Source organism: Leiobunum rupestre, chromosome 5, assembly GCF_980474605.1.
Source record: "Leiobunum rupestre chromosome 5, qqLeiRupe1.1.hap1, whole genome shotgun sequence".
In the NCBI taxonomy this organism is placed as follows: Eukaryota; Metazoa; Arthropoda; class Arachnida; order Opiliones; family Sclerosomatidae; genus Leiobunum; species Leiobunum rupestre.
This window is the reverse complement of record NC_143388.1, coordinates 55,544,019-55,565,287: the sequence shown is the minus strand read 5'-3', so window position 1 is coordinate 55,565,287 and position 21,269 is coordinate 55,544,019. Positions and strand designations below refer to the sequence as shown.

The window sequence follows — 21,269 nt, the reverse complement described above, 5'->3', positions numbered from 1 at the left end:
TTATTCAGCTTCTCGTAATCAATCGATTCCAGTAATTTTCCAACGACAAACGTGAGTGATATAGGTTGATAATTTGAAAGATCGTTACGCTTGCCCGACCCTTTGAAGACCGGCACAACATTAGCAAGCTTCTGTTATAATAATAGACTAATGTTAAATAATAATAGACTAAAGACTAAGTGCGATAGAGGGCGCTAGATCAGTAGGCCATCACGTGGTGTCTAGCAGAGTGAGAGAGGCGGCCGGTGAATACCGGCAGAACAACGATGTAACTAATACTAATAAAGTCACTAAATTATTTTATGAAAGCATAGTTTAATTCCAACAAACTAAAACTAATCAAACTATAACATGGTGTCAGAAGTCCCTCTGGTATGCAAGTGGGCCTTTGTATATTGTGATTTTGAGTGCTAACCCTAATCTTCTCGCTCCGCTCTTAACCCTTGGCGGGTTGCGCCGCATTGACAGTGATGGCTCAGGAAGCAGGCCCAATATCGTCGATGATGTTATCCATCCGTTCACCAGAGATATTTACACCAGGCATGGCGGGAATATAAGGAACGATTTGACATTTTTGTTATTGCATCTCGACTTGATAAAGATCCCATCCAACAACAGCGTAACACCTTTCTTCCCCTCATTGGTCCGGAGGGGTACCGTATTTACAAAACTTTGGTTTTTACGAAACCGCCGGGTGAACGTACGTTGCCCGATATTTATGACGCCTTTGACAATTACTATAAACCCTATCATAATGTGACTTATTCAAGATATATATTTTTTTACCACGAAGCAAGCCACTCAGCAGCCGTTTGATGATTATTTGACGGTGTTGCGTACGCTAGCAGCTGACTGTGCTTTTGACACATTACTAGACTCTTTAATAGCGACTCAACTTACCATTGGTATATGTAATGCGGAGGGGCGGAAGAAACTATTGGTTAAACCAATGTTGACCCTCCAAGAAGCAGTGCAATTATAGTAGGATGTGCTACCATCATCAAGGGTTTTCAATGTAGAGGTACACGTGGGGGTCGGCACCGGAAGTCCCCGCTTCCTTCCCCCTTCCGGCAGGTGGCGCGGGGGGGTCGACATTTTCCTCGAGGTCATTGACCTCCGCAGAGTGGCGCGCGCTGATTGGCGCGGTTACTACGCGACGCGGATACTGGGCGCTTATTGGCTCGCGCAACGCGTATACTGCGCGCTAATTGGCTGGCGCGAAATTATTCAAAATGGCGCTGATTGGTTGGTGTTTTGGCGCGAAATTGTTCAAAATGGGGTCAGTACTCCTTTAAAGGAATTCCCAGGCTCGCTATACTCGGTCCCCGTTTTCCATTGTTAAAGTGGTGACAGGTTTGATTGATTGAGCAGGTGTAGAATGTACGAGGAATGCGCCGTTGCTAGGTTACCCCGCTCGCTGTTAGAGTATCAACAAATAAAATACCTTTAGCGACAATACCGAGAGAATCACCTATTAATTATGTCATCGAATTAAATTGAGGTCGCGCATTCGCTGGAAAAATGGCCACGTTAGTGAACAATCCTTTCGCATAGTCATGGTAGAACCGGTTCATTCCGCTTTCGTGCTAATTAATCATTTTGACAAATTGAATACACCTGTTAATAGGAATGTCACGCGATTATATGGTTCTTTCCCCCCTTACCTTGCCTGTATATAAGAAATCGCGCAACGGTCAATTTCGCAGAAGCGACGAACACCGCCCTCACTCTCCCCGACGACTCAAGAAGATCAGCAAGATGGTAATTATGTTTTTGAAAAAAAATTAAGCGAGATTAGTTTTTAATCTCTATATGTCTTAGGCAGCCCGAGACGACATTAAGCTCGATTATGACACTCCCCCAACAGCACCAGTGAAGTTGCCCGAAGTATACGCTAGAAAATCAAAAGTCGGCGAAGTAATTAAAAAAAAACCTCGACAATTATTGAACGAAAAAAGCGACACTGGGAAAGGGGCTAACCAAGACCAAGAAAAATTAACAAAGAATACCACTTGGCATGATATTGTATTAGAATTCTCCGAGCTCGGAGATTTGGGCGTTAAGATAACGACCTTTGACCAAAAAATATATATAGATATAAGGCGTTACGCCACGCACGTAGCATCCAGTCGTCCGCAACCGACTAAACAGGGTGTATGCGTTAAACTAGAATCAGGACCCCAGCTTAAAGCAGCCTTAGAAGACGTCAAGGACCAAGACGCCGTTTACCTAATTGAGGGCAATAAATTTGAAATTCGCCATAGCCAGGCCACCGGTCACACTTGCTTGACCAAAAATTCTGGTTCCTCATTTGCAAAATCGCTGACCCTATACGGAAGAAGAGACATTCACGACGTCCTGCGGTTATTGAGGGAAGTGACTCAACGCTACGACGAAATTCGTAAATTACAATGACTCAAGAAGCCCCTCTCGATTTAAGTACTAGGTTTCGACCTGAGAACTATTATTCGGTTACTAAAATTATCTCTCGGACTTCCAAAAAATACAAATGTAAAACTTTAGAATTCAAGTGCGAGTTCAAAAACTTGGACGATCTCAACCACGCGCGAATAGAAACCCAATTAAACGAAATTTTCCAATCCTTATTAAACGAAATTAGCGATGAAAATCAGGGTTATAGTCGTATCAGAATAGCGGTCAGTTCGGACGAACTCGAAGAGCCCATTAATTTCCAATTTATGAACCTAAACGAGTTGACGGCCGATAGAATTTTAAGCGGTATCGAGCAGGTAGCCCAGTCCCATAAGAATTTATACTTTGAAGCCCCCTTAAAATTCGACATAATTCTTTTGCAAGACACCAATATGAGTGGTAGTCGAAAAAGTATTCGTAACAGGACTATTGAGTGCTTAGAAAATTACATTGAACAGGGCAATACCTTTATCCCGATTCGCAATTCTGATAATCTGTGCTTTGCGAGGGCTGTAGCGGTAGGACAGTGCCTCGCTGACTACCAAGAATTAAAAAATAAAGGCCAATCCAAAAATTTTAATATCCATGATCTAAATTACATTCGTAATGTCAACCATCCAAAACAAAAAAGCGGCCTTGGCATTACACAGATTATCAAAAGTTCCACCAGGTCCTGTTGAAATAAAAGACATTCCTAAATTCCAAAATGTCTTGCCAGATTATCAAATTATCTTACTCGATTCCGATTCCAATTTTGACCCCATTTATTTAGGCCACTTTCAACCCAAACAAATCTTTCTCCTTAAATTAGGAAACCACGTTCACGTAGTGAGGTCTTACGCCGCCATGTTCGGGGGAATAGGGTACTGTCCATTTTGTTTGAAAGTTTTTGTGAATGTCAAAGTAAAATAGCAGCACAATTGCGAGGGTCCCGTTAATTGTAAGCGGTGTCTCGACACGAATGTTTCACATACCGAAGCTAGTCAACGTTGCGCCAACTGCTTTAGATATTTTTCGGGGAATACGTGCTTCCAAAAGCATATAGAATTAGGGACGTGCGACAAACTCAAACGTTGCCTAACTTGCGGGAAAGAGTTTGAATGGGACCACGTATGCAATTTGACATGTCACTACTGCAAAATTGAGCACCCGAAAAATTCGTGTTTTGTTCAACCTATCACGTTACCAGAAAATTCTACCAGAATCCTTTACTTTGATTTTGAAACTTTAGTCGACAATGACGATATTAAACCCGTTCTGCTCATTACCGCTATGCAAGACAGTCCGTACTCTGAAACGTACGATTACCCTACCTTTACCGGCTTTAATTGCGTCGAGACATTTTTAGATTACTTATTGGAGAGTCAGGTCGTTGCAAAAAAGGGTAAGACCAAATATTCAAAGGTCGAACCAGTTTTTAAAAACATTACGTGCATTTCGCATTTTGGATCTGGAATTGATAGTTTACTCGTATTAAAAGGAGTTCTGACCCGGTCAATAATCCTCGAAGTTATCTTTAAAGGCTGCAAACTTCTCGCGATGTTTCTCTCCAAATACAATATAAGATTTATAGATAGCTTTTCTTATTTTCCAGCCCCTCTCAGAAGCTTCTCCAAAACCTTTAATTTAAGCGAAAGCAAGGGATTTTTCCCGTATTCCTTTTTTAAAAAAGACACCTTAGACTATATCGGCGTCGTACCGGAAAAAAACCTTTTTCGAAGTAGATAAATTCACCCCCGACCAATTGGCAAATTTCGAAACTTGGTACGACGCCCAAAAATGTATCGTTTTTGATTTGAAAGAAGTATTGACAAAGTACGCCATTGATGACGTCAAGCTGTTACAGAGGGGTTTTGACCGGTTCAGAAATCTTTTTAGAGAAAAGGTCAATTTCGACATTTTGGCGGGAAAAAGCGTGACTCTACCGGGAGCTTTAACCGATTTATTTTTGAGCCGGTATCTGAAACCAAATACCATAGCTATTATCCCGCCGGCCGGGTACAGGGGTAAGCCTTCCGTTAAAGCTCTCAGATGGGCGGCTTACTTGGAGCAAAAAATGCACGTAAAGTTTCAAACGGCGCGATCTTTGGAGGGAGAAAAGTTTTTATCCCCCTACCACCCCGACATTTACAGCGCTGACCCTTTAATAATTGGGGAATTTTTCGGGTGTTTCTGGCACGGGTGTCCCAATCACACTGACCATAATGGGTACACTTACGAACTTAAAGAATCTAATATCAATAATTACTTAAAAACTCTCGACAAAATTGAATTTTATCGTCAAAATTACCCCAACGCGCGTTTAATTACCATATGGGAGTGTGAATGGGACACTTTTTTAAAAGAAAACCCCGAAATAAATTCTTTTTGCGACGAACTGGCTTTCTCTGACCCGATCAATTCGCGAAGCGCTCTGAGGGGCGGGCGCGTTGAAATTTTTTTACTGTATATAGAATCCACCCCCGAGAGGCCTATTAAATTTTACGACTTTAACAGCATGTACCCCTCTGTCTCCATGTCCAAAAATTACCGCAACCCCAAAGGGCTCCCCGAAATCTTAACTAGCAACTTTAATTACGAACCCGATTTCTATTTCGGGCTGATCAAAGCGACTCTTCTCCCACCCCAAGATCTATATCTCCCCGTTTTGGGCTCCCTGATTGGCGATAAATTAATGTTTACGCTATGCAGAACGTGTGCCCTCTATAATCTAGCCGATTGCCGTCATACCGAGGCGGAACGCGCGATTACGGACACGTATACCACCCCCGAGTTTTATTTATCCCTTCAATATAATTATAAAGTTTTACAAATTCACGAAGTGCAGCATTATCGCGAAACTTTCGACTCCGAATCCCCCCTATTTGACGATTACGTCAGAGATTTTTACAAAATGAAAACCCAATACGCTGGTTTTCCTAAAAACGTTGACTCCTTAGAAGAAAAACAAAAATATTTAAACGACTTTTGGGAACAGGACGGGATAAAAATAGGCCTAGAAGAGGTTAGCTGTAACCCGGCTCTCAAAGCGCTTGGCAAGCTTTCTCTTAACCAGCTTTGGGGACGTCACCTAATTCAATTACGTCAAAATAATAGTTCTTTTATAAATTCCTACGCCGACTTGGTTAAAATTTTAACTGATAAAACGAAAGAGCTGACCGATTTAAAACTCCTAGAAAACGGAATGGCTCTCATGACGACCAAAGATCACGAAGACCACGTCCCGGCTTATCGTAAAGGTTCCCCAACTGTGGGCATTTTCGTCGCCTCATATGGGCGTATTAAATTAAATAATCTTATGGCTAAAATAGGGCCTAATTTGGCCTATGGCGATACGGACAGTTGTATTCTGATACACGATAAGAAATTAGATTTAACTTTATCAAGCAGCTAATGACCCCATTAAAGCTTTTACCACGATAGCCCCCAAGGGTTACTCTATCTTGTTCGAATCGGGCAAAATTTTAACCAAGATAAAAGGCGTCACTCTTACTAAAAAAATCAGACCATCTTAAACTTTTACACGATAAAGCAGTTGGCGCTCGAGAACCGCGAATTAAAATACCGAGTCGAGATTCCCTTTAACGTGAAAAGACAAAAAACCGGGCACTTGTATCTCAGACAAGCCGAAAAACTCGTGGGATTTACGTCGACGAAACGTATATTTTTCAAAGACGGTACTTCTATTCCCTACGGATATTCATGTCCCTCACACGCCTAAAATTTCAAACCCCCTGTACCTTTCTTTTGGCTGGCCCCAGTAAGTCGGGAAAAAGTCACTGGACGTTTAATCTCCTGAAAAATAAAAATTTTATGTTCGACAATCCACCCCAAAACATTTTATATTGCTACAATCTTTGGAACGATCAATTTGACGAATTAAAAACCCTCGCCCCCGAAATTGAATTCCATAAAGGGCTCTTTAGCGAAAAACCCGAAGATTTATTTGACAAAAGACAAAACAATCTCTTGGTGCTAGACGACCTTTCGAGCGAGTGCTTAGACAACGCGCTGGTATCTGAACTTTTTCGCGTGTGTTCGCATCATCTGAATCTGAGTATTGTATTCTTATGCCAAAACGTCTTTGGTCAGGGCAGATTTTCGCGCGACATTTCGCTTAACGCCTCATTTATAGTCCTGTTCCGAAGCCCCCGTGATCCATCACAAATAAAACATTTAAGTCGTCAGATTTTGCCGCTTAACCCTAATTTTCTGAGCAACGTTTATAATTACGTAACGTCGGATAAGCCCTATTCTAACGTAGTTGTTGACCTACAACAAAAAACTCCCGAATTTCTAAAAGTTAGAACGCAATGCCTCATGGAAGAAGGACCGATGCTAGTATTTACCGAAAATTAAATTTTTTTATTTTATGTATTTATCATTTTTGGTAGAGGAAAATGTATATTATTGTAATAATCTGAATATATAACAAAGTGTTTATTCGAATTTTACGTCATTGTGTAAAATGCCTTTGCCCAGGTCAATTATAGAAAGCCGCCTGTATCTAACTTTATGGAAAAGGCTTCCACAAACAAAGACGATTTTTACTTAAGAACGCCACGCGAGATCAGGTTGGCTCAATCGCGAATATCTGTCATAATATTTGCCGCGGAGCTTTACCCGTTGGCGAGAATAAACGACGGCAATTACAACGATATAAAAAATCTATTAGAAAACTAGGTCAAAGAGATCTCAGTGATCGTTATCGACGAAGAATTCTAGTCTCGCAAACGGGCGGTTTTTGGGGAGCGATTCTCGATTCGCTCATCCCGCCAATCTTGGGTCGTATAATTAATCAGGCGCGATGAAGAAATTTGTCTTGCTACCCGCTGATAGCTATTTGTCCGATACCGAAAAATTGCTAAATTTAATACAAGAACACATGAATAGTATTCTTAACAAATCCGTTCGAGACGGTAGTGAAGAAGAAAAACTACGAGAATATCTGGCAATGTTGGCGCGGTATTTCAGAATTAAAGACTACGACGGCGCTCCAGCCGTTCAAATAAAACCGACCCCCTTTACCTCTTTCTTCGAGTACGTTAGCGCCGATACAGTTGCCACACGGTGCGATCTACCAGCCTCCCGCTGTACCTAACGTTTCATTCGGTAACCCGCCGCTCGCCTCGCCAAGTTTTTTTTCGCCTCCCCAAACGCCAAATCAGCTCCATCAACTATTCGCCGCGCCGCCCGTACAACAGGTGCAAAGAGCCGTACAGCAACCTCTCCGCCAACTGGAAATGGCTATTAACAGCCCCCTCCCAGCATCACCGATAAATCCTGGAATTTCTACACCATGGCAGAGTGTCTCCGGCATTTCTGGGTTGGACGAAAGTCAATCGCCCGATTACGCCCATAAAACTTTAATTGCAGCCCCACCGCATCTCGTGACGTCACGAAATATTCCATTCAAGCCTGACTTTGCGAGTACTCCAGGCTACCAAAAGGGGAAATGGAAGAACGGCGCTAGCAACGTTTTCAACTTGTCCCGCTCGAGCTGAGCTACGTAAATCTCGAAGCGAAACGAGTCTCGATTAATATAGCACGCCAACTTTCAAAGACAGCAGCTATAAGCCCTCAGCATCCACCCTTCGTAATAAGATCGAACCTGTTTCCTTGCCTTTCGTAGGACCGCTCTTGACAAGAAAGGAATTGCCAACCCGCCAAGGCCGCAAAGAAAGACGCCGGGCGTATTCTAAAGATCGTGAAATTAACGATTGGGGAATTAATGAATGGGAAAATTAATGTTTTTGTAAAAAAATGTTTATTAAACACTATTGATTACAAAATCTGTTTTCGTGATTAAATAAATGTACACACAATGCCAATAGCGAAATTACTTCGTTCATATATATTTCATTATTATACATTTAAAAAATTTTCTTAAAGCTTAATCCAGCAGACCTATTTAACAGAAACGAAGCAACGTGCAAACCGCAAGTTTCTTGGTTCATATCTTGAATTATATTTTTATTATAAAACCATTTCTGAGCTAAATGATCCAATTTAAAACCGTAGACATCAAAATGTTGACCGAAAGAACAAAAAAAATCTCCCACGCGTTGTCCTTTCTTATTTTTAGCACTGACGAAGATTCCTATCCAATGGCTTCCCGGCATGGATGAGTCTTGTAGATTGGCCACCAAACAAAAGGGCTTTTTTTTCGGACAATCTCGAGGTAAAGTATCTTTGGAAAATGTGCCCAGAAAAAAGGTTTGGTTCTCGGGTCGCATTTTAAAAAGGCGTCCAATTGAAAAGTATTCATGGCAAAACCCTTTGAATTTCTTCGGGGTAAAATGACCCCAATATTTTCTCGTTATTCTTGTCCTTGATATGGTAGAGTGGGCGGGGTTTATTTATCACCTTCGATATGGTAAAAATCTCTTTGCTCCAATATCCTCTAAATCCCTTACGAAATACTTTGATGGTTTTTGATATGCGCACGTGATCGCCAATCTTGAATTTCGGTTCCTCTCTTTTCGCTTTCTTTCCAAATAATGTTTGCCAAACAAGATGCTCATTGGCTAAGGTTACTTCGCTAGGTCTAAACCCGGTCGTGCGATGTACGCTGTCGTTATAGGACTTTACAATTTTTGGTAGTTCATTTATAAATTTTTTTCCTTTACTTTTGGTAAGAAATCTGTAAATTGTATTTTTAAGCGTCCTATTCACTCTCTCGCATACGCTGCTTTTTTATCGCCGTAACAAACGAAATGCTTAATCCCCTGGTCCTTGAAATAGCGTTGCACTTTACGATTTAAAAATTCAGAACCTTGATCAGTATTAATTTTCAAAGGCTTACGTTGTTTGTGGATTTTTTTGAAAGCCTCTAAGATATCGCTCGCTCTCTTGTTTTTCACGGGAATAGCGAATAAATATCGGGACAGAATATCGATATTAGTAAGAATATAATTAAATTTATTAATATTTTTTAATTCGTTTAACTCGATTAAATCAGCCTGGTGTTCTTCGTTCAAGCTCGTGACATAAGCCCTATTTCTAGGAAAATTAAATTTTCTATCTTTGTGCAACGTATAGGCATCTTGGGTCAGCGCCCAATCTTTAATTTTTTTCTTGGAAATAGAGGGTAATTGTTTGGATAAACGTTTTAGTCCTCCCAGACTTCCGGGATTTTCTGGGTCAAAATAAATAGATTCTATATTCATGTCTTAACAGTTCAATGTGTGCTACATTATTAAATGAAAGACCAGCAAAGTTTACATTTTTATACATTTTAATGGAAATTTTTAATACATCAGCTCTGATAAAATTTCAGATTCATTTTGCATGATATTATGATATAAATTTTCTACCCCCAGTTTATAGTCGGAAAAGTTGACGTAAAACGCCTTAATTACTTTGTCATAGTTCATAAGGGGTATCGCCATCTTGACACTTTTTTCGAGTCTTTCGCAGAAATGTGACGCGATCGGTTTGCAACTAATGTGATGGGCCAATTGATTATGGCAGGGCAGGTTTGGGCATGCCTCGGTTAACGTAAATAATACACTTTTTAATTCGTCTAAAATAGACATTTTCATTCCTTCAAAAGCGTCTTTTCGGTCAGTTATTTCTTTATCGAGACTCGTACGGATAATCTTCAAACGGTCCCAGGCTTCTTTATCGAGGGCGACCCCGTTGGCGGAGTAATACACAACGTCGTAATTTGAATTAGACCCGCGAATATAGCCGCGAATATCAATAATTCTTCCACGCTGACAGAATAATCCTTCCAACTTGACATTATCCGACAACCAGCTATGAAAACGTATAGCTTCTGTAGTGGTTTTGAAAAATCTTTCAATTTCTTGTTCATAGTTCCAGAGATTCTTCCACACTTTTACGCTAAAAATGACATATTTTCTATGTCCTTGACGGTTAATTAAAATTTCAGGCTCCGCGAGATTCGCCGATAAAAAAATGTCGAGTTGGTTGGAGAGAAAATGGGGGCGTGTCATTCCAAACCAAAGCTCGCGTCGAACTAATCGAATAGAAAACAGGGTGGCTCATTTTATTCGATACTATATATCACCTTTCTGTCCCGGGTAATTAAAATCTCGTTATCAAATTCAAAGTACATTATACACACGACATTAGTCGGTAGGGGGTCTTTCAATTGAACATCTAAACGTAGAGACCCCTGTCGAGGAATACTCGTATGATCAGCCGAGGCATTCTGGTCCGGCGACATATCGAAAGTAAAGACCGTGTACCCCTCCTTAAAATTCGCAAAATTTAGATAATTACCCCTATCTTCGGAAGCTATGCCCATTGACTCAAATAAAGCCTGGTAAGGTAAACAGTAATTTGAATTTGCATAATCCATTTGAAAGCCGTCCGGAGGGTATCTATCCGGTCCGACTGACAAAGATAAGTCGGTGATATTTAAATGTTCAAATTGCAAGCTATTTGTGGTCAATGACCCGTTGAAAGCTTCTTCTTTGACAAAAACTGCAACTGCCCTTTTTGGTATTCTCCCGAGTATTACGTTATCGCGATTTATGTTTTTCAGACCCTGAGCGATAGAAAAACTTTTCATAATTGTTTGCGTAATGGGATAAATCGCTGGTATTCCAATTTCTAACATCCTAGCGTGGGCTAAACTAATCTGCGGAGCCACCTTGACTTTAGTAACGTATAAATACGCCTGTTCTAAAATTATAATCTTTTCCCTGCTCTAAAGCTATTATACAAGTTAAACGAGGGCTTCTTACTAAGCGGAATCTTACGGGTAGTTGATTGACAATAAACTTATTCATGTGGCAAATATCGAGGGGTAAATGGCCCATTAACTCAAACGTGGTCGATTCTTTCGTTCGCGCGCATCTCTTCAGCATTCCGTTACGATCATTGTTAAAAGCAGGTTCCCACATGTCTTGCGGGTTACAGATCATGTTCATATAATACATTCCATTCTGCAGTGGCGTTTTCTTAGCGTCTTCACCAAAATTCAGCAATTTCGCCAAGTACGCGTTATACGCCGAAAGATTATTTGTAGATTGTACAGACGTGTCGCCCAGATAAGCGTCGATTTGCGAAAAAAGAGTTCCAATAAGATTATTCGTGACCCCGACTTTCACTTCAGTGGCTGGTACGTCTGTACCGTCGAAATGCACGAGTTTCATTTTTAGTTTGAGCATAGTTTTGGATAAATCAATGTATAAGTCATCAGATGCCGGAATAAAAAATTCGAGAGGTCCATTGTCGGTTAAGTTATTCGTGGGTAGATATCGTATTTCGGTTGTAGCTAATATGTTGGTATTTAACACGGGTCGTTCGAACAAGTCTAACGAACTTAGCATGCCTTCTCGAAGCGCCATTGTTTCTTATCCCAAAAAATCGTCTTTCGTCCTTGATTTTTTCGTTTTCTTTTTCCGTTGTCTAGGAGGCGGGCGTCTCTTACGAGTTCCACTGCCTGACTGGGGCTTACTCATTCTGTCAGCGGCTTTATGTAACAAATTGCTTCCGGCTAATCGTAAATTGTTGCGGATAGCCAATTGCGGATCTACACCGGATTCCAAATCACCGAACATACGCTTTCCGAGACCTAGCGCTTCGCTGCGTAAAGGTATTATCATCGGTGTAATATATCTCATTAATTTCTTAAATATTCCACCCAAACCACGCCCTCTCTGGTAAACGGGGCCGGCAAACACTCGTCCCCCATATTGAGACTTATAGTAACGGAAATAACTGTCACTCTCTGACATCTTTCTTGAAATGAAGTCGAACGACCGTCTTCCCCTCGTTAAATATTGAATCTTACGGGTAGTTGATTGACAATAAACTTATTCATGTGGCAAATATCGAGGGGTAAATGGCCCATTAACTCAAACGTGGTCGATTCTTTCGTTCGCGCGCATCTCTTCAGCATTCCGTTACGATCATTGTTAAAAGCAGGTTCCCACATGTCTTGCGGGTTACAGATCATGTTCATATAATACATTCCATTCTGCAGTGGCGTTTTCTTAGCGTCTTCACCAAAATTCAGCAATTTCGCCAAGTACGCGTTATACGCCGAAAGATTATTTGTAGATTGTACAGACGTGTCGCCCAGATAAGCGTCGATTTGCGAAAAAAGAGTTCCAATAAGATTATTCGTGACCCCGACTTTCACTTCAGTGGCTGGTACGTCTGTACCGTCGAAATGCACGAGTTTCATTTTTAGTTTGAGCATAGTTTTGGATAAATCAATGTATAAGTCATCAGATGCCGGAATAAAAAATTCGAGAGGTCCATTGTCGGTTAAGTTATTCGTGGGTAGATATCGTATTTCGGTTGTAGCTAATATGTTGGTATTTAACACGGGTCGTTCGAACAAGTCTAACGAACTTAGCATGCCTTCTCGAAGCGCCATTGTTTCTTATCCCAAAAAATCGTCTTTCGTCCTTGATTTTTTCGTTTTCTTTTTCCGTTGTCTAGGAGGCGGGCGTCTCTTACGAGTTCCACTGCCTGACTGGGGCTTACTCATTCTGTCAGCGGCTTTATGTAACAAATTGCTTCCGGCTAATCGTAAATTGTTGCGGATAGCCAATTGCGGATCTACACCGGATTCCAAATCACCGAACATACGCTTTCCGAGACCTAGCGCTTCGCTGCGTAAAGGTATTATCATCGGTGTAATATATCTCATTAATTTCTTAAATATTCCACCCAAACCACGCCCTCTCTGGTAAACGGGGCCGGCAAACACTCGTCCCCCATATTGAGACTTATAGTAACGGAAATAACTGTCACTCTCTGACATCTTTCTTGAAATGAAGTCGAACGACCGTCTTCCCCTCGTTAAATATCAAATTTTCTCCAAAATCAGTTTTTAAGTCTATCTCGATCAACTCTAGCTCTCTTGCTTTAACCGGGTAATAGTCTATTTTGTCGTATATAATAGAATTATTAAGAGGCTGATCATTGCTCGCTAACGGTATAATTTTCATGAGAGGAGCGAAAGTATCTCCGGTATACTGGGGGTATATTAAATTCGAATATAGATAAAGCGTACTGGCTCCTCGGGATAAGTCGGCGGGGTAAGTACTGTCATGACCAACCAGGTCAAAATCGAAATCCGTAAATCCTAATAATTCGCCTAAGCCTTTCTTACTCGATTTGAAGAAAATAGTCACAGCCCCGTGATCAGCTCCTACATGGATTGTGCCATTGGGGTTTATACCGAAATGAACAAGGTTTCTCACGTGATCAGGGATAGTGTTTGACATGGCGTCTAATATTGCTTGAATACTTAAATAAGTTCCAATCGGAATATTACAGTCAACTTCTACGTTGCGTGTAAAAGTCATATCGCGTAGATGATTTTCTTTGATTTCAATATAATTTAGATGATTTAAAATTATGCTCCTCGTATAGGGGGTTACCGGTTTTGACGGCTGATATACCCCCGATTGATATCCCGTGTCATCCTTGCTCTCGAAACATAACAGTTCTTTCAAAGGTCCGTCAGGAATATATAACTCGAAATTGGTATTCTTCTTGGTCGGGTCAGCCGGGTTATGTATTGTCGGATCGTAAATCCAATAAAGTCCATCGGGTTTTTCCCAGATTTTGAACGAAATGTAGGCGTCCAGTCCATTTTACCTTATTCCTTCGTTAATAGCGCGTACAACTTTTTTAACCAGACTATATTTGATGACAAATCCGGCAGTGTCTTTTTCGGCTTCCAATTTAGCGACTTTTAATGAGATTTTATAAATGTAAGGTCGTTTTTTATAATAGGCAGCCGCTACCGTTTTTAATTGAAAATTATTAGTTTTATCCGTGATATTTTCCCAGTTGGGAGGCAAAATTACTTCCGACACGCCAACAACAAATTTGTCCGGTAGTGTTATAGAACGACCCAAGTTTACTTTAAAGTTTGACTGAGTATTCGCCGGATAGAGGTCGCTAGAGGCGTTACTCGGTAGAGTTACGTAAAAGTCGTCCATTTTTATAAAAAGAATGACGGTCTCTTATTTGTAGGGGATTCGAACTCGTTACTATTTTAATTTGCTATTTACAAAGTTGTTCGTCCTACCAAGTAAGCTACCGTCATCCTTACTCGAGATTCGTTTCGTTTCCTACAGATTCTCCTTTCATGAAAGGGCAAAGCGGTATCTTTTCCAAGTGTCGAATGAGGGCTACGCTTTTCCAATCGGTTATGACTAGCGGACAGAAGGCGCACTTGACCGATACGCTGTCTGGTAACAAATAAAACCCTTGCGCGGCCTAGTCTGATTTATGTACACCTGGTACCTTCCAATTAACGAAACTCATTAATCGTTATTTTCCGAAAGAAATTTTAAAGGAATATCGTGGCTATTTAACGCAGCTATTTTTCTTTCGAAATTTACGTGTACAACGAAATCGTCCCGAATAAAAATCTAGAGTTTCCTCTAACAGCGTACTGGGTAACCTAGCAACGGCGCATTCCTCGTACATTCTACACCTGCTCAATCAATCAAACCTGTCACCACTTTAACAATGGAAAACGGGGACCGAGTATAGCGACCCCCCGCGCCACCTGCCGGAAGGGGGAAGGAAGCGGGGACTTCCGGTGCCGACCCCCACGTGTACCTCTACATTGAAAACCCTTGATGATGGTAGCACATCCTACTAATTATGCCAAACTACGGAATCAGCCAATGCTCAAAGCCAATCCATATCGGGAAGGGATGCAGTGTCGTTCTCTGGTGATGCACAGGTGGATACAATGCAACGCACACGTCCATTTCACCGTGCACGCCTGCCTCAGACCACTTATCCAGCAATCAGACCAAGAGCGTACAGCGATACGTCACAGAATACAAGGTCATATCGGGGTCGTGGACAACGTCAATACAACTCTCAATCACAGGACCGCAGGGCACCTTCCCAACGTCAGTATAAGTGCATACGGTGTGGCTCGTTCATTCCAAATCACAGCTGCCCTGCAATGGGACAAACCTGCCGGGCATGTGGTGGCATTAACCACTTCGCGTCCGAATGTCGAGCCATTCACACCTTGGAACAATACTTGCCACATTATGCTCCACATCAATATACGCAGATCCAACCACAGGCAATGCTGACTCATCACCTTGATTCAGTGGACAAGGCTACTGTTGGGGATGGTAATGTGTACCTTAATCTGGATGCCATATATCTTGATGTAGACACTATAGAAGATAAGACGCAGATGATGGATGACCAAATATGGAAAGCATCTTTATACGTAGCTAATACACCAATCCTATTTAAAATCGATACAGGAGCCCAGGTGGATGTCATTCCCTACCATGACTACTTACGAGTCGAAGGAAGACCAGAACTCCAGGAAGCTACTCACAAGATCCGTGCTTACTCAGGACACACGGTTGAGATATTGGGGACATGTACTATTTCCTGTGGATCAACTACAACGTCGGTTGTCACTCAATTCTATGTCACGAGGCAACGCTATACCCCGATAATCAGTGGGACAACCTCCAAACGGTTGGGCCTCATAACTCAGCTGCCAACCAACATGTGCAGCATAGACACCATAGAGACCCACGATCACAAGGGAATACCCATACACGATTCGGCCTGCGGTCATAGTAAAATGACACATCACGAGATCCTAAAACAATATGGGGATCTCTTTGGGGAGATTGGAAAACTTCCTGGCAAATACTCCCTGCAGACAAAACAGGAGGCGGTTCCGCGTATAATACCATCACGTCCCATTCCTGTTCACTTAAAAAGGATAAGGTGAAGGCTGAGCTAGATAGGATGGAAAAACTACAAGTCATCGTACCGGTGACTGAACCTACACAATGGGTTCACCCTATGGTTATCGTACGAAAACCCACTGGTGACATTCGATTATGCCTGGATCCAAGGCAATTGAACACAGCCTTACTACGAGATTACTACCAAATGCCAACCTCACAAGATATCTTCTCGAACTTGACTGGCTCAACGGTGTTCACAGTGCTGGATGCTAAAAGTGCCTTTTGGCAGATTGAATTGGACGAGAAAAGCTCGTACCTCTGCACATTCTCAACACCGTATGGCAGATACCGCTATCTTCGTCTGCCTTACGGAATCAAGGTGGCTTCAGAGATCTTCCAAAGAACCATGAACTTGCTTTTTGGAGATATACCCAACATACATATCTCAACCGATGATTTTTTGATCCATGGAAAGGACAACGACCACCACAACAGCACTCTGATAAGACTGTTAGATCGGGCCAGAACAGCTGCATGTTTAACTTTTGGTACCACTAAGATGCAACTGGCCGTGCCCAAGATTAGATATCTAGGCCATGTCATATCCAAAGATGGAGTGCAATCTGATCCCGAGAAAATAAAAGCGATCACATCAATGGAATCACCAAAAGACAGAACGGAACTAAAACGATTCCTAGGCATGGTTAACTTCCTTGCCAAGTTCATTCCGGACTACTCAGAAGCTACAGCCACATTGCGACACTTACTTTCACCAAAAACCGATTATATATGGGATGCAAACTGCCAACAGACATACGAACGTCTAAAGACAACTTTGACGCAAGCCCCAGTATTGGCATTCTACAACCCACAGAAAGCGACCACGCTATCCGTGGATTCCAGCAGTTACGGAGTTGGCGCAGTCCTACTGCAGGATGGCCAACCCATCGAATATGCCTCAATGACTTTATCGCCGACACAACGTCAATATGCACAAATTGAGAAGGAACTCCTCGCCGTTACTTATGCGTGCAAACACTTTAATTTTTACATCGCTACAACCAAGGTCACGGTACAGACGGATCACAAGCCATTGCTTGCCATCATCAAGAAACCACTGAACCTACTGTCACCTCGATTACAAAGACTGACATTGGAACTCGCACGCTACAACCCTACACTGGTGTATGTACCAGGGACACACCTACACATCGCCGATGCCTTATCACGAGCTCCCCAAACAGAAGTAGTGTTCCCCACCAACTATCTGGAAGGACCTTATGCTACGATATACGGTCTGACGATAATGTCACGGGACAAACAAGTCCAATTCAAGGAAGAGACAAAAAAGGACCCCATACTACAACAACTTATGAGGTGCAGCAGGGAGGGGTGGCCACAGTATAAGGCGAGCGTGCGGATGAAAAGCTTACTAGAATATTGGCCAATTAAAGAGGAGATACATGAAAGTTAAGGGCTATTGTACCGTGGCGACTGTCTAATAGTTCCTGATTCACTGCGAGGTGAAACGATATCAAAGTTGCATGCAGTACATCAGGGGGTAAATGCTTGCATACAAAAAGCCCGGAGGAACATTTACTGGCCAAAGATGACACGAGACATCACAAACTATATAATAACTTGCCCGATATGCTGCCAACGAAATAGAGCAAACACAGCGATTCCACTGCAACCTCTACCCGTACCACCTTTACCATGGCATACGGTCGGGACGGACTTCTTCAAGCATAATTCAAAAAACATGATATTACTAGTGGACTATAACTCAAAATACATAGAAGCTCAAGAACTTACGAGTGCAAATGCGGAGACAGTAATGAAATTTATGATACTACACTTCTCGAGACACGGAATTCCTCAAAGGTTGATATCAGATAATGGCCCGCCTTTCACGTCCTACATGTTCAGCAAATTCCTGCGCGAATGGGGTATCCAACACACCACTTCCAGCCCTTATTTTCCCCAAAGCAACGGCCTATCGGAACGCAGTGTACAAACAATTAAAAATCTGTTGTCTAAAGCTGCCATGGCGGGCAAAGACATTAACTTTGTATTGATGGAATACCGCTCTACTCCACAACAAGGCGGTCTAAGTCCCAATGAGATGTTAATGGGGAGGAACATCCGAACTCCAAATTCTGTCAATCCTAAAACATTACAACACCTGTATAATACAAAACGCATTGTGGAACAACTGCAACACAGACAAAACCCAATGATGAAATACAATGCAAAGTTGCCACATAGAAAACTTGACGAGTTCCAACAGGGTGCAAAGGTCTGGTATTTCTCGGATAAACGAAACTGGGTACCAGCCACCATACAACACCTGGATGTAAACCCCAGTTCACACGTCATTAAAACGGAAAAAGGTCAAATATTTAGAAGAACACGAGTTCATCTACGTCCACGAGTAACACAAATTCTACCTGGTAGTGTATACCAAAACAGAAGCAACCAACATCACCATACTCCAAACAAAAGAGAGATACCAGGTATAGACTATACAAACCCAAAAGCCTCCTTCAAATATCAAGGTACAGAAGAACAAGAAAATCAAAATGAAACCAATATGATTATCCGACCGATACCAAGCAGAAAAGCAAGAGAGGCCATAGAACATGAACAATGGGAAGATGCGATAGAGCAACTAAATGACAGCACAGACGATGATGTGACAGAGGAAGTGGAGGATCGGGAACAAAACGAAATGACAACTCAGGGTGATGCTAGAGAAATGTTGACACCTAACAAAATTCAAGAATCTAATCCCGACTTAAAAGAATGTACAATCGACTACTGGCCACAAAAACCTAATGACAGACTTCAACAACCACCCATTCCTGGAAAACAACAAACACCACCACCTAGACTGGACCGGGATACTTCAGAGAAAGCCGCCTCATCTAGAAGTGAAACTCTGAACTCGGAAACCATAGACAATTCCCAAGCTAATTTGAAAACCTCATCTCGTGGTCGAACAATCAAACCCAGGCAACCATATTCCCCAGTGTAACAACATTAATATAATTTTCTTAATTATTTTAAAAAAAGTTGTTATAATAATAGACTAATGTTAAATAATAATAGACTAAAGACTAAGTGCGATAGAGGGCGCTAGATCAGTAGGCCATCACGTGGTGTCTAGCAGAGTGAGAGAGGTGGCCGGTGAATACCGGCAGAACAACGATGTAACTAATACTAATAAAATCACTAAATTATTTTATGAAAGCATAGTTTAATTCCAACAAACTAAAACTAATCAAACTATAACAGCTTCCAACCAGAAGGCAGAGAAGACATCGATAGTGATAACTTAAACATTTTCACCATCGGGTCAATTATGGCAGGAGGCATCGATTTAAGAAGCCTAGGATGTAATACCATCCGGCCCACAGGCCGATCCATTCTTCGAACGTTTCAAGGCGTTTTTTCTGGTGTCGAAACGGATATTAGAGTTAAGGCAGTGTCTGACGTGCTAAAGCTTCGGTAGAAGAATTCACCAAAGGCCTTAGCTATGGCCAAAGGACATCATATTTGCCCATTCTTTACTTTGAGCGGACGAAACTCCAAAACCGCGTAGGATAAGTAGCAATGGTATCATGCAAATTTGACACAAATATATCATATGCACCTCTAGTCTTAGTTCTCAAAGTGTTGTTAAAATCCCAATACTTCTTCCAATCAAAATCTTTTCCCAACCATTTGGCCTTCCTAAAAAGATAATTCTTCACGTGGCTCGCGTGAACAAGACCAGCTGTAATCCAGGGCGGACGCTTCTTTCCATGAATGGTTATACTCGGAACATTGTCCCTAACTCATGCCCAAAAGAGATCAAGCCAAAGTGCCCAAGTCACATCAATATCAATTGAAGAAAAAACAATGTCCCAAGGAGCGTAGTACAAAGTGCCTGCAACATCATTTTTAGACCGATCTTTGTAATTGAGAATAGTTCGATGAATTCTCTGAACAAAATACCGAGGTAAGTTCAGGCTTCCAGCAACCGCAAAGTGATCACAACCTGGTAGGCTGTCTCTAGTGTGAATCTCAGTGAGTAAACGTTCGTCATTTATGAAAACCAAGTCAAGGAAGTTATTTCCGCGTGTGGGATTTGTTATACCGTCTGTTGAAGTACAAGGCCAAACACAGTATCGCAAAAAATTTGCTCCTGGGCTGTACGAGGGGACGGATTCGACCAGTCAACATGTAGGTTAAAATCTCCCATTAAGAAGAAAACATCGTGCGGTGGAAGAGTCTCGTGTAAGAAACCAAGAAAGTCACTTACATCCTAAGGAACACATTTTAAACTTTATTTTTGTTTCTGAAGGTAGTTTTGTTCGAATTTGAGACCCAAACCTTGCCCAAACGTGCTTTGGCTCGTGTATACAGCCGTAAAAATAATCTTTAGACGAATTTCCGGTTAGAAATCCTCTGATTACGCAATCACCCCACGACAGACCATCATTAATATCATTAACCGACGTCTTTCAGTGTCATAATAATGGTTATTATGTTAGTTATGATATTATATATTAAATGGTATATTTTATTTTTAATAATAAAAATATTTTGGTACGCCCATAAAGCAAAGAGTGTTTATGTAGTCTCAGGGGATTTTAGCGTATTTTACAATTGTTCTCTTTCAGTAAAATGAATAGCATCGCTCTTCGATTAGGAAAGCCCCAAAATTTGTCATAATTTAGAAAAAAGGCTCCGTTGAAAATTCGTAGTTTTTAGGTTTGGCCCGAGGGGCAGTTCACTCGAATGATTAAATGTGCACTCTTGGTTGATTAAATCTGATTAAATTTGATGTCTGTAGCTTTAGCTGTATTAAATTTAATCCAAATAAATTTTTAACCTTGATTACTTCTGCACTCTACGAAGGAGTGAACTGCCCCTCGGTTTGGCCTCGGGTTTGGCCCCGTTGGACGTATTTCATTTCGCCGTCTAGCTTACCTGCAAAAAGTTCCGATTACTCGTCTGCTTTTATTTTTTGTTGACGTGCTTCGGTAAAGCTAAATTGTATCCAAAAAATTCCAAATTCGATTTCAAAGAACAAAATGAGCAGAAATGTTTAAAAAAATTAAGACTCGATGCAATGAAGTGAATAAACGACTACAGGCCAGCTCT

At 41.5% G+C, this 21,269-nt stretch overlaps 1 protein-coding gene across 1 annotated transcript; it reads left to right on the top strand.

The window, feature by feature from the left end:
• The first annotated feature begins 1,714 nt into the window (after positions 1-1,714).
• LOC149945325 (uncharacterized) lies at positions 1,715-2,415 on the top strand. Its single transcript, XM_090176517.1, has 2 exons — positions 1,715-1,761; positions 1,822-2,415. Exons 1-2 carry the CDS (start codon positions 1,759-1,761, stop codon positions 2,413-2,415), a joined length of 597 nt encoding a protein of 198 aa, XP_090032643.1. The 5' UTR covers positions 1,715-1,758.
• The last annotated feature ends 18,854 nt before the right edge of the window (positions 2,416-21,269 follow it).